Consider the following 20,497-nt stretch of genomic DNA (forward strand, 5'->3'; position numbering starts at 1 on the left):
CCTCAATCACATGCAAGGGCATTGCAATACTTTGGGGTGTGTGTGTGTGTGTGTGTGTGAGACACATCTGATGTGACGAGCCATCAGAGTGGGTGACTAATTGTGCCGTCTGTTCACCACAACACTCACTCACACTGACATTACGCAATCCCTACCAGGATAATCTTCTTGGCCGTGTATGTTTTTTCTTTTTTTTCACCCCGAATATCAACACGTCTAGATTACGTTCACGTCTGCAAAACCTTTCACTTACCTAACGCGCAACCTCGACTTAACTCCACCCTCACGTTCATCGCTACGTTTCCCCGTGCTCACTCAGCGCAGAATCAAAAAATCATAATCTGACACTTCTTGGAAAAATTCCCATTGGGGTTATCATCCCTTATCTGACATTAAAAAGAAAAAAAAAAGTGTCCTCCGTGACCCAACTATTTATGGCGTCGAACCTCGACAAGCTATCTAAATATATGTTAACTTCCTCTTGTCCCCATTACTTTAACATATCCCCAGACAATTCAGCTCCAAACGATTCCTTCCACCAGCTTTTTTTTTTTTTTTGAGTTTTCGCCAGCACAGATCTCGTAAAAACCTGATAATTAAAATACCGGAAGTGGAACTTATTGTGGCGTGAATCCATCCTAGCTACTCAACACAAAGATAGGCAAAGTGATAAGGTCAGAATCACTCAAGTTGAGGTTGTCACGAACCTCCGATACGGGGGTGGACCCAAATGCAGGACTTCGAGGCAGAGGCATAACGTTCAATGTAGTTTATTCCGGAAACTGGGTGGTGTAGCAGTCCGACAAGGCAGAGGCACAGAAACGCTAGACTAGGCGGGATCCAAAACACATACAAGCAAGGGTTCGATGACTGTGAAGCAAACTAACGAACTCAGCGGGACAGGATTAAACTAAAAGGCACAGAATCACTCTGACTAGGGTCACTCTAACTTACGCGTAGATGCAGAGAGTCCGACAGGTAGTGAATGCAACTCACTAATGCAAGGCAGCGAACTGGCAAATGCCGGTGACAAAAACTCCAATTTAAATGCCCGTCTAAGAGCAGTGCCGTCGCCACGCCCCTCTCTGCAGTGGCCAAGTCTTGGTCGTGACAGAGGTTGAAAAGGTGTGTGGGACACATAATTGAAATCAAGATGAAATGATTGAGAGTCTTAATCATTGTACTTTGGGGCTCTTTTTCTTCAGCTGGAACTGAGTTCTTCACGTAGAGGGAATTATGACCAGTTTCAAATGCTCGTCGGTGTGAGGTGTAAAGCTTCAGCTTTCGACTCAAAAGGGGAAAAAGCTTACTAGCTTTATTTTAGGGTTCATCAGACGTAATTTAAATGACAGCAGGTACAGTATGCGCTAGCTCTCATTTAACATGAACTTGAATGTGATTGGTTCAGTTAGAGGTGTGTACACTTTTGCAACTGCATTATCTAAATTGCTCCAAAAATATTTTTCTTTTTTCAATCGAGATGTACAAGTTACAGGTTACATTAATGGTGGAAAAATATGACTATATTTAAATTTAAAGCAACGTGATGACATCAAAAATATGCAAAAGTGTAATGTAAAAGAAGTGTATAACTCCACTCGCAGCTGAGTATGTTGAATTTTGGCGTGAGCGCCGGATGTTTCCCAACACGTCAGTCAACAGTCTAATTCACTTGCAAAGATTGTTTTGATGTGTCATTGTGTGCGAGTGCGCTTGTGTGTCCAAGTGTATTAAAGGCTGCTGTTAGCCTCCCCGTCGAAATACAACGTAACGAGGGAAAATCAAAACGGGCAGCTGGCTGGGCGAACAGGCACAGACAATAAGTGAAAGATGTAACATGTACACTGTATACTGTACACTTACTCTATGTGTGAATTGTGGCAAACCGCTTGCTTCCTTGACTTCTCTCTCTGTGAGAGACCACCACCGCCATGTCGCAAGATGGGAAGAAAAATACACGCAGAATGCTTTTTGACGGCACAGAATTATTTGTCCATCTATTTTTTTTTATCGCACATGTCCTCATTAGGGTCATACGGAAGCGTATTGTTGCCACAACCCAAAAAAACCAAAACAGTTGGTATCACGTTATAATGTGATATGTTTCACATTATAATGTGGTTAATTACACGTTATAACATAATTCATTTCACATTATAACGTGAAATGTTTTCATGTTATAATGCGGTTCATTTCACATAATTTATTACATTAAAACATGAAACATATCACGGTAAAACCTAATAAGTTCTACGTTTTAACCAGAAAAGTTGGCGTCAACTTGTTGCGACCCTGTGGTCACTCCCATCCTTTCTATGTGGCATACAGGAAGACACCTAGGAGTGGACTCTCATTCAGTGTTGTGCAAAACATTGGATTTTTACAGAGTCGTGGTGTACCCGAAGATTGCCCGTTACGTATGGAGCAAGAACATGTTGTAATGTAGTAGAATATGTAGTAGAACCGGAAGTCATTGGCTTTTGTGGGGCTGGGGCGAAGAGGGGTGAAATTTATCTATTTTCTACCTTGTAACGTGAAACGGATCTACGTTATACTGTAACATGAAACGAATCACATTATAACGTAGCGCATATCATGTTACAACATGAAAGTTTCACATTATAACATGAAATGAAGTGAAACCTTTCACGTTATCACATGAAATGATTCGCATTATAACATGTAATTGACCACATTATAACGTGAAACATATGTTATAACATGAAACATCCACATTATAAAGTAAAACATATCACGGTAAAACCTAATAAGTTCTACGTTAAAACCTGAAAAGTTGGCGTCACGACAGCGTGTTGACAAAAAAACAAACAAAAAAAAAGATGTCAGCCGTATTTTCCTTACCTTTAGCTCACTGCGCATGTACAAACAACGACAGTGAGTACAGCAAAACACGCTAGTCAGCAAGTTCCCCCCTATTTTAAGCCATCCCTTTTTTCTTAAAGTAAAGAAATGTTATCAAACATGAGTATGGATGCTGCAGCAAAGAAGAAGACAAAAATGTATCACTTTCATACAGAATGAGAGATGATGTCATTTTCGGAGTGCGTTGACCTCGTCTGCCGGTGTAGTGAAATGTGCAGTGGCTATGTTTGTTTACTGTTTATGGGAAATATGACCCCCCCCCCTTTTTGTTTACTTTTCACGTTATAATGTAATTCATTTCATGTTATAATGTGAAACTTTCATATTCATGAAACTTTTCATGTTATAACATGAATTATTTGGATTATAACGTAATTAACCACATTATAACGTGAAACACATCATATCACATGAAACATCCACATCATAACATGAAACATATCACGTTATAACGTGATAGTGACCTATTTTCGTGTGTGTGTGTGTGGTAGCAATACGCTTCCGTAGGGTCAAGACCAGTGGCGTCACTAGGCTTAAAACCGATGTCCCATCCCCCTCCCCCCCAAAAAAAACTTCTTAAAGTTGATATACAGAAATGAAAATGCTGACATTCTCGCTAGGAGTGAGCAGGTTGGATAGGATTAAAAATAAACTCAGCAGAAGGACTGCCAAAGTTGGATGTTTTTGGAGACCAGGTTCGAGACACGTCGATGTCCGTACGCCATGTCGCCATAATCATTTTGTATCAGTATTTCCAGACAGGATGTGTCGTCAGGGCTCCAGACATGAGCTCACGGTAAAACAGCAGAAGTTCGATGGCCCATTAAAAAAAAAAAAAAAAAAAAAAATTGGAGTGTCTGCAAATGGGTGTGAATAGAAACGTGTACGGGTGTCCGCCGTCTACTGCAGCGTGCACTTCACCTAGTTTTGAGAATTTAACAACATCACGAGCGACGCGTTTTCAAGGTCGCGTTCGACTGATATGAACACCTCATCGTGGGCGCGTCCATCCCGGCGTAAACAGCTGCAAAGTGGTCTCATTACGGCAATCCGTGACTCACGTGGCTGCCGACGGAGACAAAACAACGGCAAACACACTGCGACGCGGAGGGAGGGGGGAAAAAAAATGATTAGACGAATCCTCCCGCATATTTGCGGTTCACTTTTCACAAGTATCTGCATTTTTGCGGCGGGACCTCGCCTCGGTGATTCGCCGACAAAAAAAAAAAAAAAAAAATGAACTAGCTCAGGAAATGCGTGAAGGAGCCACAAGGTGGCGGCAAAACCTTGTCTTTATTGGAAAATAGTACACTTGGTGCAAGTTTTGCTATCATAATTTATGGAATATTTATTTTTTAACCGTGAATATGGGCAAGTTTAACATGCCCATAATGGGTATGTTAACACGGCCAACTCATCCCCGAGACAATCTCAGGAAGCCTACCGGCAGGAAAACGGCGCTCTCCTTTTAAGGACTCTTTCGAGCCGACTTTGAGTGAAACTTTGAGTGCTTCTCGCAACTGTGACGTCACGGGCAAAGAATTCCCCCCTCGGCGGGACCGCGGGGAGGTTCCGGTCAATTATTGACAACCTGCGACAAGGAATTTGTAACTCACACACTCGCAGTCCTCGTGCGGCAATGGTGTCATTTTACAACGTCTGGATTTTTCTTTTCGGTAACTCTTTGTCACACGGACGCGACGTCGCGTTTGTACGGGATGGCGACCTTTAGCCGGGGAAGCCAGTCAGTCGTTTCCTGGATGAAGCAAAAGTGAATGATCTCTTCTGCGTCATGAAGTTACATATTTTCTTGTTTTTCTCCTGCGGTCAACAGTTGTTTGGTAGTTTGTTCATGAGGTGATTTGTTGGCTACTTTTGTTAGTTAATGAGGTTTATTTGTTCGTCTAGCAGTTTGCTAGCTTGTTAGCGGCTAGTCCATTAGTTTGTTTACTTTGCTTGTCGATTGGTTGCTTAGGTTGTTAGCATTCACTCATTATTTAGTTGTATTTTCCGTTATTTGTTTGTTGATTTATTACACTATCTGCTTGGTTATTTCTTTAGTTGCTTAACTAATTCAGATGGTTTATTTGTTCATATTTGGGTTTTTTTGTTTGATCATTCGTTAGTGTGTTGATCAGTTAGTCGGCCCGTCCATCTGTAATTTTGTGAATGTGTTAGTCATTTGCTTTACTTGATTTGTTTGAATGTTTTTAGTTTCATTGGTTAGTAAGTTTTCGTTTTGTTCGTTTGTTCAATTATTTATCCAGTAATTTGATTTGTTTGTTACATAAATAGTTCATTAGTCTTTTTTTTTTTTTATTAGTTTGTCCGTTTGCACTCATACTGGACGTAACTCTGAAAAGTAACAGCAGTACTGATATTAGCTCTGGCATAACATGGGAGGGCCGGCACGGTGAATCAGCGGTTCTGAGGACCGGGGTTCGAATCCCCACCTCGCCTGTGGGAAGTCTGCATGTTCTCCCCCGTGCCTGCGTGGGTTTTCTCCGGGCACTCCAATTTCCTCCCTACATCCCAAAAACATGCAACATTAATTGGACACTCTAAATTGCCCCAAGGTGTGATTGCGAAGTGGCTGTTTGTTTCAATGTGACCTGCGATTGGCTGGCAACCAGTTCAGGGTGTACCCCGCCTGTTGAGAGCTAGGATAGGCTCCAGCACTCTTTGTGAGCCTTGTGAGGATAAGCAGCTTAGAAAATGGATGGACGGATGGATATCTATGTATGTGGCTGCACCTTTTGTGTTTGTACGTTGCGTATAGGATTATCACAGTGCCAGGTTGATGCTATTCGTTAGCCTGTCTATGGAGTTTTTCATTGTGCATTAGCATTAAGCTAGTGGATTTCTCCAATGCACTCATGTGGTCCTTTAGAAAACGCATATTTGTTTGTTTGCTATATGACGAATTTGAAAAACTTCAACAGGAAGCGGTAATAGACAGCTCGAGGCATCTTAATGTGGGGAGGGGTGGGGGTGAGTGAATTTCCTCAAAATTTGTATGTTTTTGTAAAGCTACTCCAGAACGCTATATGAAAATTGTACACTTCCAAAGGTGCGATTTAGTGACTAAAAATACATTTTCTTTTTTTGTCCTTTTTTGTCTGCCTCCTTCCCGTTGGCGGCTGGGATAGGCTCCAGCACTCCCCGCGACCCTCATGACGATAAGCGGAAAAGAAAATGGATGGATGGATGGATAAATTGCCCCTAGGTGTGAATGTGAGTGTGACTGTTTGTCTCGATGTGCCCTGCGATTGGCTGGCGACCAGTTCAGGGTGTACCCCGCCTCCTGCCCGTTGATGGCTGGGATAGGCTCCAGCACTTCCCCCGACCCTTGTGAGGATAAGCGGTTAAGAAAATGGATAACATGGGATGCGTCCCATCCGGCCCACTCATATTACAGATGACTGATGTGAGAGATTCAGGGTCACTATGACAACGACAGAGATGCTCTAGCGTAACATTTTGAAGCTGTTTTCGTCAACTCAAATCATGATTTTTTAAAACGCGCGGCGAGCACGATGACACTCAGTGCGAGCTCTTCGTGGCGATCGTGACCCGGCGCACGTCCCGTCCCGTCCCGTAACTCTCCCCCCGTCGCTCGCTCCGACAGTGACTCACCGGCATGACGTCACGGCGGTGAGCTCATCGGTCTCGCTGGATGGAGACGGGATTAAATCTGACGCTACTGCTGCCGCGCCGGCTTCTGCCGCTGCTGCCGCTGTCACATGGGTCAGCGGAGAGTTTAGGATTGACCACGAGGGGCTCAACAGATTAAGACGCGGGTCATGCTGTTGCTGCCAGTCGGTTGAACTCGGCTCGTGACCCAGATTGTGTGAGTCAGTCAGTCCAACAAAGTAATTTCTCTATATGACTTATGGGTCTTATATGAATCCATGAGGAAGGGAATTGGGGGGGGGGGGGGATGGATTAGCATTTTAACATGCATGACAGTCTGTAATCCTCACTTGAGGCAGTTGGACCACAGAAGAAAATGTAAGAATTGATGAAATATGTCTTGCGCCACACTTGAGAAAAATTCGAACAATTTTCCTCATCAACAGTTGAGTGAAAAGATGAACAGCCAAATGAGCAAATTCATTAAAATAACATTATATAATGTATTTTAAATATATTACTTGTGATTGATAATCTATTCATTAAGGAGAAATATCGGAAAATCATATTTAGTTCATAAAAATAAAGACTATTATTATTATCTTTATTATCTTCGATTTAAACTCAACTAATAAAAATGACAAAATTTTAATTTATGCAATAAAATATAGAGTATAGAATATATGTTACAAGTAAGTAATGAATAAATTACTGTTTTTAAAATATTTGTATAATGTATAATTCTGCATATGATATTACCTCATTAATTTAAAATAATGTTTTCTTTTCATTTATCCAATGAAATATACATCGTGGATGCATTATTAAAAACAAATCACTTTACAATGAATTAGAGATTACAGTTAATAAATAGTCCACATTTCAACATGACGCATGATTTTTTTTTTCCATTTGTTTTTGATTTTATTTTGCTTTTCGGATTTTTGGCAGCCGCCGTGACGGGGATCCTGTTTACGCGCATTCCACAACGTAACAGAGAGGTCACACTTAGTCATCTTCCACAGAGGAACAAAAACAGACTCAAGGGTGGAAATGGACGCCTTTCCCCCCCCTCACTTACTGCACTTTCTTTTTTGTGTGTGTGTGGGGGGAGGGCATCTGCTACCATAGCAACCATATCAACAATGGACTGAGAGGATCTCTAATAGGGAACCCCCTGCGAGGTGGGGGGTGATGTCATCGACAATAAAATGTGACGTTATTTGCTATCTGATGAATATTTGCAGCTCCCAAACAATTATTCTTGTTTTGATATCACCTGGATAAAAAAAGTCTTCAAAGTGGGAGAAGCTTCCGGCGTCTAAATTTAAGCTTCTCACCGGACATGCGTTATGAAATATTCAGTCGATCTGACCCAGAAGAACAAGTGGGACATTTGCAAGCATGTCGGATCACTGCGGCTTCAGCGCTTCTCGGCAAGGTAGCGTGAATAAACAAACAATATTCCCAGTTTTTTGGGGGTGAATCTTCCAAATCTGTCTTGCTGAAGTGAAAAATTATGGAATTGTCCATAAACAAACAAAATTGGAAAAAAGTAAACTTCGAGGGCAACTCCCACTTTGGAAGCAAACGAACAAGTGCAAATGTAATAATATATGATATGATTGATATCTTGCTGTCCATCCATCCATCCGTTTTATCCCAGCTGTCATCGGGCGGGAGGCAAGGTACACCCTGAACCGGTTGCCAGCCAATCACAGGGCACATCGAGACAAACAGCCGTGCCCACAATCACACCTAGAGGCAATTTAGAGTGTTCAAAGACGGTACACAGAAAGAGTTTTCAAAGTTTGAATTATATACCTTAGCTTTTCTCTCTCAACAGTGCCTGTGACACGGAATTAACAAAGCAGCAATACGGTAGTAACACAGCAATAACAGGGCTAGGTAAAAAAAAAAAAAAACATACGGGTAAAAGTCACTGAGACGCAGCAGCAATACGGTTCAGGCCAACTGCTTTCATGACCTCAGAAAGATTTTCATCTTTTTACATTACGTCGAGTTTACGTGCAGCAGCTGTTTCCTTTTTTATCGGCCAGCTCGATTGCTTTTAACTCGAACGCTGCGTTGTATGCATTTCTTCTTGCATTTTCCACAATGAGGGTCTGTTCATGCTAATTTTCATCATGCACGAAGCACAGTTACATTCAACTTGCATCTTCGACACATATATTCCACCTGTCTCACTCTTATCATTTGGTACATAAATACGCCGTAGTTGTGTAAAATCCCACATATAAACACAAGATGTTTACAAAGAAAGACGGCACACAGAAAGATTGTAATGCTAGCGCCGCGCTAATGCTAGGAACACAGCAGCAACACGCTAGCACAGCGCTAATGCTAGCACTAATGCTAGCGCTAATGCCAACAGGGCTGGTTAAAATAAAACTTACCAGTAAATATCACTGAGACACGCCAGTAACACCGCAGCAACTCGCTAGCGCCACGCTAGCATCGCGCTAACGTTAACAGGGCCGGTTAAAATAAAACCAGTAAAAATCACTGAGACACAACAGTAACACAGCAACACGCTAGCGCAGCACTAACGCTAGCGCAGTGCTAACAGGGCCAGTAAAAGTCCCTTCTTTGCACATATATTCCACCGGTCTCATTCTTACCTTCGCCGCTCGAGCGCCCCCTGGGGGCCGTTGAAAAAAGGCATAAATTAGCCGCATCTTTGCATATACCGCGGGGTTGAAAGCGTGTGACAAAAATTGTGGGTTATAGTTCGGAAATTGTGTTGCATATGTATAAAACACACCTGCAGCACGGCGAAGAGATAACGCCGTGCGGGCTTAAAACAAAAAATAAAACTGTTTCCTGTTTCCTTTCCAGTGTGTGTGCGTCTTTTGAACCTCATCTCCTTTGCGATTGTGCAGCAGACCTCTTCGCCGCTTCTGTCGCTTTTCCCACCCCTCTTGCCCCCCCCCCCCCCCACCCCCCAAACACACACACAAGGACACACTATTTTGACCGCATTCCAACTCGGTGACATCAGGTTCCGAAATGGGACGGCGCGTATGAGTGCGTTTAATTGTTTGCGCGCGGCGGTTGCGTCTGGGCCGGCCCGGCCCGGCTGGGAGATACTGTAAGCGTGCGGTGGGGGTGAAAGAGGTCACGTGCGCTCTTGAGGTTGTTAAAAACAAAAAATAGAGAGAAGGAAACAGCGCACGTAAAGAGTGCATATAAGCGGACCCCCTACACACCTCGGGAGTGATGATGTGCCCGTCGAGCGCGAAAGGCCTTTTGTTTTTGTCGAGAAGCCGATGGCCGAGCGGAGTCCCGCGTGCTACGTCTCCAGCCGGAGGAAACTGCCGCACAACGATAACAAGACACAAGACAATGGCGCTCGACAGGCGTAAACGCAAACACGCACGGCACACATTGGCTAGGGGGGGGGGGGGGTTCAGCGGGCCAGCCTGTGTTTGCCAATAGTCTCCTGACCTCTTGCGATTGTTTATCAAATATGCAACAATCCAGACATACCAGCCGCAATTCGCAGCTTTTTCCTCCCTTTTAGGAAAAAGGGGAAACGCACCTTCTCCGGCTTGCTGTTGACCTCTTTTGGGGCCGCTCCAATGATTATTTGCGTTTGGACTTTTGGGTTTCAGCCACCATTTCTTCCCATAACTATTATTGTTTTCATTAGTGGCGGGAGAAATGATCAATTGTTAGATGCCTTGAGACGCGGGCACGTGTGCAGACGTTTCTGGGGCAGGTGCTCAAGCCATATAAAAAGGGACTCGTGGCCAAAATTCATTATACAACTAAGGAAAAAACACATTATAATGTATTTCTGTTAACAAAGTGGGGCGGCACGATGGAACAGCTGGTAAAGCGTTGGCCTCACAGTTCTGAGGACCCCGGTTCGATTCCCCCCGCCCCCTTCTGTGTGGACTTTGCATGTTCTCCCTATGCAACATGAATTGGACACTCTAAATTGCGCCTAGGTGTGATTGTGAGTGTGGCTCTCTGTCTCTTATTTGCCCTGCGATTGGCTGGCGACCAGTTCAGGGTGTACCCCGCCTCCTGCCCGTTGACAGCTGGGATAGGCTCCAGCAATCCCCGCGACCCTTGTGAGGATAAGCAGCAAAGAAGATGGATGGATGGATGTTAACAAACTCATCAGTCAATAATACAACTATTAACAAAGGGGGGGATGAAAATCTGCAGTCCATATCAAAAGTCTACACACCCATGATTCAAATGCCAGGTAAACTCTTTGTAAACTATTAGCTAAGTTATAACCTGTCAAGTTAATTTATAATTTTGAATTGAATAATTCAATAATATAAAAATTACTAACTACTTTGTTACAACTTTTGATAGTGGCAATGCATAAATAAATTTTTGTACGATTTTATAATTCAGATTTTTTTTCCTAACAATCTATAATTTATTGTGTCCTGTTTTATTATGTTTGTAAATAATAAAACAATCCATGAATATATGTGGATGAAGTCGATAAACTTTTTGATTTTGCAAAAATGATTTCATTTCATTTAACGTTGTTATTGTATTTATTTCTGTATCAATTTGTAATTATTTAATTCAAATGCTGGTTCGCGACAGCGCTCAGGTAATTTAATTTAATTTATTTTATTTTTTTACTTCGATGACTGACGGGCAACAGTGACAACAATAACGCAAGTGACAGGCAGATAGCGACCTCGTGTGTCAAATAATTGAACTGCGGATGTGGGACCGAGTTCTGTTTTGTTATGATCGCTGACAGACTGCGTCAAGTTTCCGTCGTGAAGGCTCAAACACCGGAAACAGAGTCACGTTAATGACGGCGAATACGTCGATTGGCCTTGTGCGATTGTATTAAACGACAACGTTGCTGCAAACGTGACTAAACAAAAAGCTTGGATGTAAATAAAATGTTCTATTAAGGCTTATCAAGTAAGACCGTTAAAAAAAAAATCGTGACTTTACGTTCAAAATGTCTTTATTAAGCGCTCTCATACCGGAAGCAGCTGTGTAGCTCCCTTTGCTTATCTTAACCAATCTTCTGTCAAAATTCATAATCTTCTCTGCAAGTTGGGTAAGACCACGACGCCTGTTGAGGTAAGTTACTGACATACATTTGTGGCTTCATTCATCTTTGAAATACATAAAGGCTTTTTTCCGGGCATTGTTTTTCTTTTCTTCTTACTGTTCGTATTTCTTTATTTTTTTGTCGCTTAGCTAGCTTGTAACACTTCGTTTTATCAAAAGTAGTGTTTGGAGTCGTCGTCAGGGTTTAAAATGTTTATTTTACATTGCTTTAAGGTGGGACTTGCGTCTATTAATGACGTGCAGGAACGTTTTTTTTTTTATTAAGTTATAAATGTATCTTAGCGAAAAGCGAGTGGCGTCACTGCGTCATCAATCTAGTTATTGTCATTTAAACACCTGCGAAAGAGTAGGGCCATAAAAAGAAATTCATAACAATCGATTATTCACGCAGCAATATGACTCCAGAAAGTTGTATATTTTCTAGTGTTTTTTTTTTTTTTTTTTAAAACGAAGATGATTTTGAGATGAAAATTTATGTATATTCCAGAATAAAGTCATTTTACATAAATTTTGTAAATGTATATTTTTGACGAAGCAAATTCAACCATCAAATCAATTTATTCCGATAAAAAAATATATTTTCAAGGTCTTTTTTATGTATATATTTTATGAATATATAATATAAAATAATACATTTTCGAGCATTTATAATGCAAGAATGAGGTTGTTTTGTTGTGAGAAAAGAACTGTATTTTTTTATTTCATAATTTACAAGAGTAAAATTGTATTAGAATTTATATTTAATGATTTAAAAGAAAAAATGTAATGTAAAAGTTTTGTATTTCATGAAAACCCAAGTTAAATGTGTTAACATCAGAGTAGTAATTGTATTAAAGTTTATTTTCGAGAAAAAAAATGTTATATTGGTCATAATATGAGAGTATGAAGTTGTATATTTTCAAGAAAAAGTTGTTTTATTTTGAGGAAATATTTGTTGAAATTACAGTACAAAAATTGTTACTTTTTTGGAAAAGTAGTTCAATAAGATTTTAATTAATTTAATTTTAGATTTAAAGGTCTAATATTACAAAAGTAAGGTTTTTCATTTTCATGATTAAAACTCAATACTACAATCATTTTTGGGAGAGTTATATTTTGAGTTTAAAGTCATTATATTACTCTTAAGAAAGTAATTTTTTTAGATAAAAAAAAATCATACACTTTCGAGATTAAAGTAATCTACTTGCAGATTCTTCTATTTTTGATCATAAAGAAATATATATTCTCCAGATGAAAGTCGTCATACTACTACTAGTATGTACGGTATACTAGGCTCCAGGACGCCTGTGACTCTTGTCAGGATAAGCTGTATGGAAAATGAATGAATGGATGGATGGCTGGATACTGTGTTCTTGTAACATTACAAATGTAATCATGTATTGTTTTGTTTTTTTTACGGGTGGCCATAGTACATTCTCCTTTGTCCGCGTTCACATGAACAGTAGGAAAGTTCTTTTCCAGTTCTTTTCTTTTTAAAGCACGCAGATGTTTCTGCCCGTTGGTATGATTCATTCCACCGGCATTTTTTTCCCTCAAGTCAGCCACACATTTAAAAACATTCGCTAGCCGCTTGTGGTTTAATCGAGCCACGGCGAACCCGTTCGTGTGTTTCCATTTGTTCGTTCTTTTCATTTTTCTGCTCTCCTTGATTTTCATTAAAGTTTTCAGACTGTCAGAGAAATTCCCATAAACTAAAACCCACGAGGCCCATTAGAGCATTTAGTTTTGCCTCTCCCCTGAAACATTCAAGCCACAAATTCCATTTTAATGCTGCGTTTACATCCTAAGCGCCTCCTCCAAGATGCCATTTCAAGTATGAAAGGATTTGAGGGCATTAAACGGCCCCCTAAACTCTGACCTTAGCCCTCTTGAAATGTGTCCACGTGTTCTTGTTTCCAGTTTTGGGTCAAGTACAAGCAACTGAGCCAAAAGTCTCGTGCGCTATGTGGCGAGGTCGTTATCAACGGTGCGTGACGTCAGCAATGGGAGGTTGCGCCGTATCGCGACTTCTTGGCCTCGTAGACCACAAACGAATGAACGAATGAATTGTATACGGTCACGGTGGCCGTCATAGGCGTTGTAGGACAAGTTTTTTATTTTCATTTTTTTAATCTCTCTTAGCGTGCTTAACTTTTTGTTGTGACTATGCATCTTCGGCCCTGAACCTAAACGATCACTTCTGGTGTCAAGTTGATCTTTCACACAGACTTCCTGTCTGTATCCGTTGGGTGCACGTATGCCACCGCAACTTCCTTTCATCACATTTTCTGCTCATTTTTAATTTTTTTTTTACACAAGTCACTTCCTTGGCCTCTTAGGTGTCTTTTCTGTTTGCCCGTTTTTGTTGTTTGTTTTTAAAAGTCTGAACTAATCAGTTGTCTTTACGCTCACTGACAACAAATGTCATAACATCCTTTGACGTGGAAGAAATTTGTTCTCAAGGTCTTGTTTGCCAAGCGAGCAGAAAGATCACGTCGTTTATGCATAGTTAATGAAACCGCGATCTGGAAACACACTCGAGCAATAATCCTCCTGGTTGCGTTGCCATGGTGATGGCAACTTTAGAATGTAACTTTGGAACTTAACTTGTAAACAGCTTCTTCACTTTAGACTGATCGTGTTCTCTAATGATGTGGCTTCCGCCAGATTTGTGTGTGTAGTATTTTAATTTTTAATAATGTGTTGCTTCATGGTGGCTCAGCTGGAAAGGATTGGACTCAAATTTCTGAGGACCCGGGTTTCATTCCCAGCCCCGCCTGTGTGGAGTTTGCATGTTTTCCCCGTGTCTGCGTGGTTTTCCTCCGAGCACTCCGATTTTCTCCCACATCCCAAAAACATGCAAGATTAATTGGACACTCTAAATTGCTCCTAGGTGTGATTGTGAGTGCGGCTTTTTGTCTCAATGTGCCCTGCAGTTGGCTGGCAACCAGTTCAGAGGTCGACCTTGCCCGTTGACAACTGGGATAGGTTCCAGCACTCCCCGTGACCCTTGTGAGGATAAGCGGCGAAGAAAATGGATGGCTTGATGGATCGATGATGATGATGATGATGATGATGATGACTAGGCTGTTTTTTTGGATGGAACTTTGCATCAGTGGAAATTGCTGAAAATTAGAAATTGACCAGATTTGGACATCCTAGGTTATGCAGTGATATATATATATTTTTTGTAATAATTTAAAAATTTATATATTCGGGGGTGGCGTTCTAGTCGTTACCACGTCTGCCTCCGAGTTTGGCGCTTTGGGGTTGATGTTTCCCTGGGTGTTCTGATGCATGTTAACTTTACTGAAGACTCCCAATCGTCCTAAAGTGCCAAGGTGAGCGTCGTCGTTTGTTTTTGAGCAGATACAACCGTCAACTTCGTCTTTCTGCCAGTCATGTCTCGCAGGAGCTGTCGCCTGGCGTCCACGGGCTACTACAACTCTGATGAGGAATCCGACTCGAGTAGCGTAACCAACATTTCGTACAGAGAGAACCCCGTCAAGTGAGGAACAAGTGGCGCGGAAATCTGTTGGAACATTTGTTCTATTCTGTGTTTATTCATCGCCCTTGCTCATTGTGTTTTTCTTCAGGGTTTTCAAGAAGAAGGCCGGAACCCGGAAGGCTGCCTCCCGGGCCTCCACCAGAACCGGCAGCAATGCCAGCACGAGCAGGCTCCAGTCGCCGTCCAACACGGGTCAGTGCGTACATTGGTAGTAAATTAAATGTGCATACATTGAACGTGGTCGCCTGTCTGCATCAATACTGAAATGAAGAAAGTCAAATTAAGATATTAAAACTTTTGTAGAGTGCTGTACTACCTTTCAATTTCCTCAACTGTACTCAAACTTCTCCATTTTGGATCCATGCCGTTGGTGGCTTTATGACCCTGTTGTACGTGCTTTGCCGCTATCTGGTGGCATTTGCAATTTGTGCTATTTGCAATTTTTTGCTTTCGTAGGACGTTTAATTAGTTTTAAGTTTTGCTAGCCCCTGCAGTGGCTGGTGTGTGTCCCCTTCTAATAGTGAGGCTTCACTGTAAATGTATTTCCATTTCATATGGAAAAATTCAAAGTTCAACGTTAAAGGTTCTGTACAATAAAGGATGAAACGCTTAAACTGATGCTCTTTTGGCATTAAAAATGTCTTCCTAAAAGCCAGGAGACCTTCGCTGAGCACCCAGACAAGCCTAACCATGGGGAGCGTGTCCTACACAACCCCCAGGCCCACCCCCCGGCCTTCCCTAACACCGGCGTCGTCGACCGCGCACCAGACCGCCCCCCGCCCTCCCGCGCCTCCACCGGAGAGGTTCCGCAGCTCCGGCCAAGCCGTCGTGTACCTACGACCGGACCACAAAGAGCAGGATAAGAACTGCGTAGACAGCTCGGGCTACTCGTCCTCCGAAGGCATCAACTTTAAACCCCCGACGCCGACGACGACGGCCACCACCGCCAGGTCCAGCACCAGCAGTGTGAAAAGTAACGACGCGGCTCCCCGTGTCGGACACAGCCGCCGAATCAACGACGCCTTCTGCGCTGTGAAGGGTGGGTACTCATTTTTTTTGTGTTTATTTAGTCTGGATTTAACTAAACTGTGGTATAACTGTAGATTTTTTTGGTTTGTTTTTTTGTGCAGGCTCACTATCAAGATTGACCGCAAAGATAAAGCATCTTTTCACTGGTACGAAGTGTGTGCTTGTGTGTCCCTTCGCAGTTCAATTTGCCAATTTCCGAATCGAGCCCAGAAATGAGTAGAAACTACCACGGCAGTTCTCGAAACTGTTATTATAATACAAAAACACAATATAACAGAATGCAACCGTATCATGTTTATCTGGAGCAGCTCAGAATAAATGTGTAGCTAAAAGTTCTGACCAACCATCCATCTTCTTTGCCGCTTATCCTCATGAGGGTCACGGGGAGTGCTCGAGCCTATCCGAGCTGTTAACGGGCAGGAGGCAGGGTACACCCTGAACTGGTTGCCAGCCAATCGCAGGGCACAAAGAGACAAACAACCGGTCGCACTCACAATCACACCTAGGGGCAATTTAGAGTGTCCAATTAATGTTTCATGTTTTGGGGATGTGGGAGGAAACTGGAGTGCCCGGAGAAAACCGACGCAGGCACGGGGAGAACATGCAAACTCCACACAGGCGGGGCCGGGATCGAACCCGGGTCCTCAGAACTGTGAGGCCAACGCTTTACCAGCTGCACCTCTGACCAACCATTTGACAGAAAAAAAAGTTTGATGTCCTTGAGGGCCAGAATGCCTGTGAGAATAAATATAAAATTTGTTTGGTTAAGAGTAGTAGTTGTAGTTAAATTTCCATGGCAGAGGCAGAAAAATGATTTTCAAAAATCTGACATCCACATTTTGCCACTTCCCTTTATCAAAGATGTTTGAATCGTACATATTTAATTTTATATTGCATAATATTGCCCCCAACTTCAAAATTACAGATAAAACAGTATACATCTGCACCTCATGCATATTTTGTATTGATGTTTGTATGTAATATATAATGTTGCTATCCTGTGGATTTTCATCTAGCGCTTAAACGAGGGAAAACCAAATGTAGATCAATGCCTCTGCTGAAATCTGCATTGAAATCTTCATTCAAAAGACTTTGAGTCCTCAAAGTGGTCAATCCAATTTAAAGTTCTGCTATATGGACAGAAAATTTGGTATTGCACTAAGAATTTAGTGTGAATCCACTCATAAAGCCAATCACTCTTTGCGGCTGTAATAGTTTTGTCTTAATGGGAAGTACGGAACAGAAAATTGCCTTGGGGGGGGCAAAATGATCAAATCCACAAGTGACGAGTGCATGTGAACTACCCTAAAGCGCTTCGTCTTGTCTTGCAGCCGATAGATCCCTCATCAGCGCCCAAACAAAGACGACTTGCCTCGTCCTCATTTTGTTCTCTGCTGTGGCTGCCTGTAAGTGAGCCCCAGTCTCTTAAATGCACTATTTGGTTTTCCTTTTCCCAAGTAAATGCGTTTGTATTTCCTAAGACGGTGTTTGCTCCTTCTGTTCTCCAGTCGTTTGGTTCCTCCCTCCCTTGTTGCCTCTGACTCTGGTGGACTTCATGAAGGCCCCTTCGCAGATTGCCAAGCTCAAGAGCCACTTTATTCCCCCGGCCGTTGCACCTGCGCCATCCAGCACCGTCAAATCCGCATTGGCAAAGGTACACCCACTTTATTTCGTGACCGTATCGTAACGAGGAATGTTTCTTCTATTCTGGCCCTCGTAGTAGCTACGGCTATTCTGAAAACATTTCACACCCGAGATGGGGAAAATGTGTGTTCCTTGTGTGTTTGTTGGAATGTTTGCCGTAGTTTAAGCCAGTAGTTTTGCGCCATCTGGCTCTTTTTTCAAAGGGGTTTCTTGGTCCAATTACACCCAGTTATCTGTACTTACCGTACCGTAATTCCCGGTCTACAGATCGCACCTGGTTACAAGCCTCACCGAGTACAGTTGTAAAGGAAATACCATTTGGTACATACATACGCCGCAGCTGTGTAAAAGCTGCAAGTGCCACATTGAAACACAAGATATTTACAAAGAAAGACGGTACACAGAGTTTAACGCTAATGCGCCGTTAAAGCTAGCGCTAACGCTAACAGGGCCAGTTAAAATAAAACTTACCGTAAGTATCACTGCGACACGCCAGTAACACTGCAGCAACACGCTAGCGCTAACGTTAACAGGGCTTGTTAAAATCAAACTTATCGGTAAATATCACTTGAGACACGCCAGGAACACAGCAGCAACACGCTAGCACAGCGCTAATGCTAACAGGGCCGGTTAAAATGAAACTTACCAGTAAATATCACTGAGACACGCCAGGAACACCGCAGCAACACGTTAGCGCCACGCTAGCATCGCGGAAACGTTAACAGTTAACAAGTTATTGGTAAATATCACTGAGACACGCCAGCAACACCCTAGCACAGCGCTAATGCTAGCGCTAACCCTAACAGGGCCGGTTAAAATCAAACTTATCAGTAAATATCACTGTTCCTAATGCTAGCGCAGCGCTAGCAGGGCCGGTAAAGGTCACTTCCTCGGCACATATATTCCACCAGTCTGATTGTTACCTTTTCCACTCGAGTGCGCCCTTGCGGCCGTTAGAAAAAATGCACAAATTATCTGCATCACCACATAAATCGAGGGTTGAAAGCGTGCGAAAAAATTCACGGCTTGTCGGCCGGAAATTACGGTAATTGTCAACTCTAGCGCACCAAATAATTAAAAGCAATTTTGTGGGGTCCTGTTCGACTTTCCAGGACGTGGTCACAGTGCCCACTCACATTGAAGCAAAAATGCAGCATCTTATGGTAAGAAGCAGGTTTTATTTGAGTCAATTAATTTTCTATAGTTACATTTAGCGAAGGCTGACGGGCGTTTTCCGTTTTGTGTTTTTGCAGGAGGAGCTGCAGCTGAAGCAGGAGCTCCTCTACAAGGTCAGATCTAACTTTGGACAATCTTGTACTTGTACACGCGATCAGTGGTTCTCATAAGACACATAATGTAAATTTGAAAAATCTCAGAGCACACCAACAAACATGTCACAAAAAGTGGGTACAGAAGTCAAGTATATACACTTTCTCCCATTTAAAAGAAGACCATTTATTTGTCTGTTTTACATACCGCTGCCTTAGTTAGATGAACAAAGATGCATTATCTGTTGTAAATAATTATGACCAATTCAGTAAAATTAGATCATGTCTCACGGCACACTGGTTGGGTATCACTGAGTTGGATAAGTTAGAGCCCACAATTGGAGTTTGGTTACAGTTGGCTGGCGACTCAGGGTGTACAGGTATTCTGCCTCTCGCCCATATTCAGGCAAACTAATTTTTTTTTTTCTCCCAATCATAAAAACCTTATCTTTGAACAATGGAATGTTGACATCTTATATTTTCCCCCTTGCATTCATCTGAATCATTCTCCTCAATCGCCCGTTTTCAGATCAAGGAGCAATTCGAGGTGGACATGCAGAGTATGAGGGACGACATGAAGGTATTGGAGTCCAACAGTGGCCGCCATCTGGACCAGGAGGTGACCGTGCTGGGCAAGAAAATGGATGATCAAAAACGGGATCTTAACAAGTCCCTGTCGGACCTCGGTGGCAGGATGAAAGCTTTAGAGACTCGGATTGCCAAGGTAGTGGTCACGTGAACTGACAAATGGGGATGTTCCCCGCGTGCTGTTTAACGCTAACTTTGCGCTGATTCCAGTTGTCGAAGGAATTGTTGTCCATCCAGTCGCAGCCTCCTTCGCTGCCTTGCCCCGACATCTCTGCCCAAAAACAGCTCACGCCAGAGCTCCAGCAGGCTATGGAGAAATGGCTCACTGACCACATCCAGGTAATGGCCGACCGAACCGTTTCATTGTTTAGTCGATTGGGGCATCCAAGGAAAATCCATATTTACATATAGGCTTAGTTAACGGGACATTGTAGTGGTAGAAATGGTCGTAATAATTAAAACGGGTCGCTCCTTTGCACCAAGTATCACAAAAAGTGAAAGAAAAACTTTTCACGCAGGCGCAGAACGCAGTCATCCTACAGCAGAAAGGAATTTCGTCAGTTTGCACACAGCCCTTCGCTAACAAGATGGCTGACTTTGCGCTTGAGACTCAAGGTATGACATTTTACACCGTGCACCTGATTCTGGACCTAAAAGACTTGAAGGATTTTTGTAATTCGGCAAGTGGTCGTTCTCGTCAGTCATCTGTTAGCTCATTTATTGATGGATTTATCTATCTATAGCACATCTATTGTCATTCTATGCATCCCATTTCACTTCTTGAATTTTACGGACAGCTTTATTTATTTGTGGCGTATGCGCGTGCCGTGTTCAGGTGCCAGCGTGATCAGCACCCGCTGTTCTGAAACGTATCGGACCC

The 20,497-nt window shown here is 42.5% G+C and overlaps 1 protein-coding gene across 2 annotated transcripts in view; it reads left to right on the plus strand.

Annotated features, from left to right (window-relative positions):
- Positions 1-11,299: 11,299 nt before the first annotated feature.
- sun2 (Sad1 and UNC84 domain containing 2) overlaps positions 11,300-20,497 on the plus strand; it is a 20,844-nt gene continuing 11,646 nt past the window's right edge. The window contains exons 1-13 of one of the 2 annotated variants that reach the window (XM_061829884.1): positions 11,300-11,610; positions 14,980-15,088; positions 15,177-15,280; positions 15,741-16,127; positions 16,219-16,263; positions 17,449-17,523; positions 17,626-17,771; positions 18,874-18,924; positions 19,015-19,050; positions 19,559-19,753; positions 19,828-19,956; positions 20,136-20,232; positions 20,453-20,497. The exon at positions 20,453-20,497 is cut by the window's right edge and continues 71 nt beyond it. In XM_061829884.1, coding sequence (XP_061685868.1) covers positions 14,982-15,088; positions 15,177-15,280; positions 15,741-16,127; positions 16,219-16,263; positions 17,449-17,523; positions 17,626-17,771; positions 18,874-18,924; positions 19,015-19,050; positions 19,559-19,753; positions 19,828-19,956; positions 20,136-20,232; positions 20,453-20,497 — 1,417 coding nt within the window. In that variant the 5' untranslated portion in view covers positions 11,300-11,610; positions 14,980-14,981. Of the gene's footprint in view, positions 11,611-14,797; positions 14,922-14,979; positions 15,089-15,176; positions 15,281-15,740; positions 16,128-16,218; positions 16,264-17,448; positions 17,524-17,625; positions 17,772-18,873; positions 18,925-19,014; positions 19,051-19,558; positions 19,754-19,827; positions 19,957-20,135; positions 20,233-20,452 lie in introns of those variants that run through there. The other variant, XM_061829885.1, reaches the window with a different exon arrangement.

This window comes from Syngnathoides biaculeatus, chromosome 9, assembly GCF_019802595.1.
Source record: "Syngnathoides biaculeatus isolate LvHL_M chromosome 9, ASM1980259v1, whole genome shotgun sequence".
In the NCBI taxonomy this organism is placed as follows: Eukaryota; Metazoa; Chordata; class Actinopteri; order Syngnathiformes; family Syngnathidae; genus Syngnathoides; species Syngnathoides biaculeatus.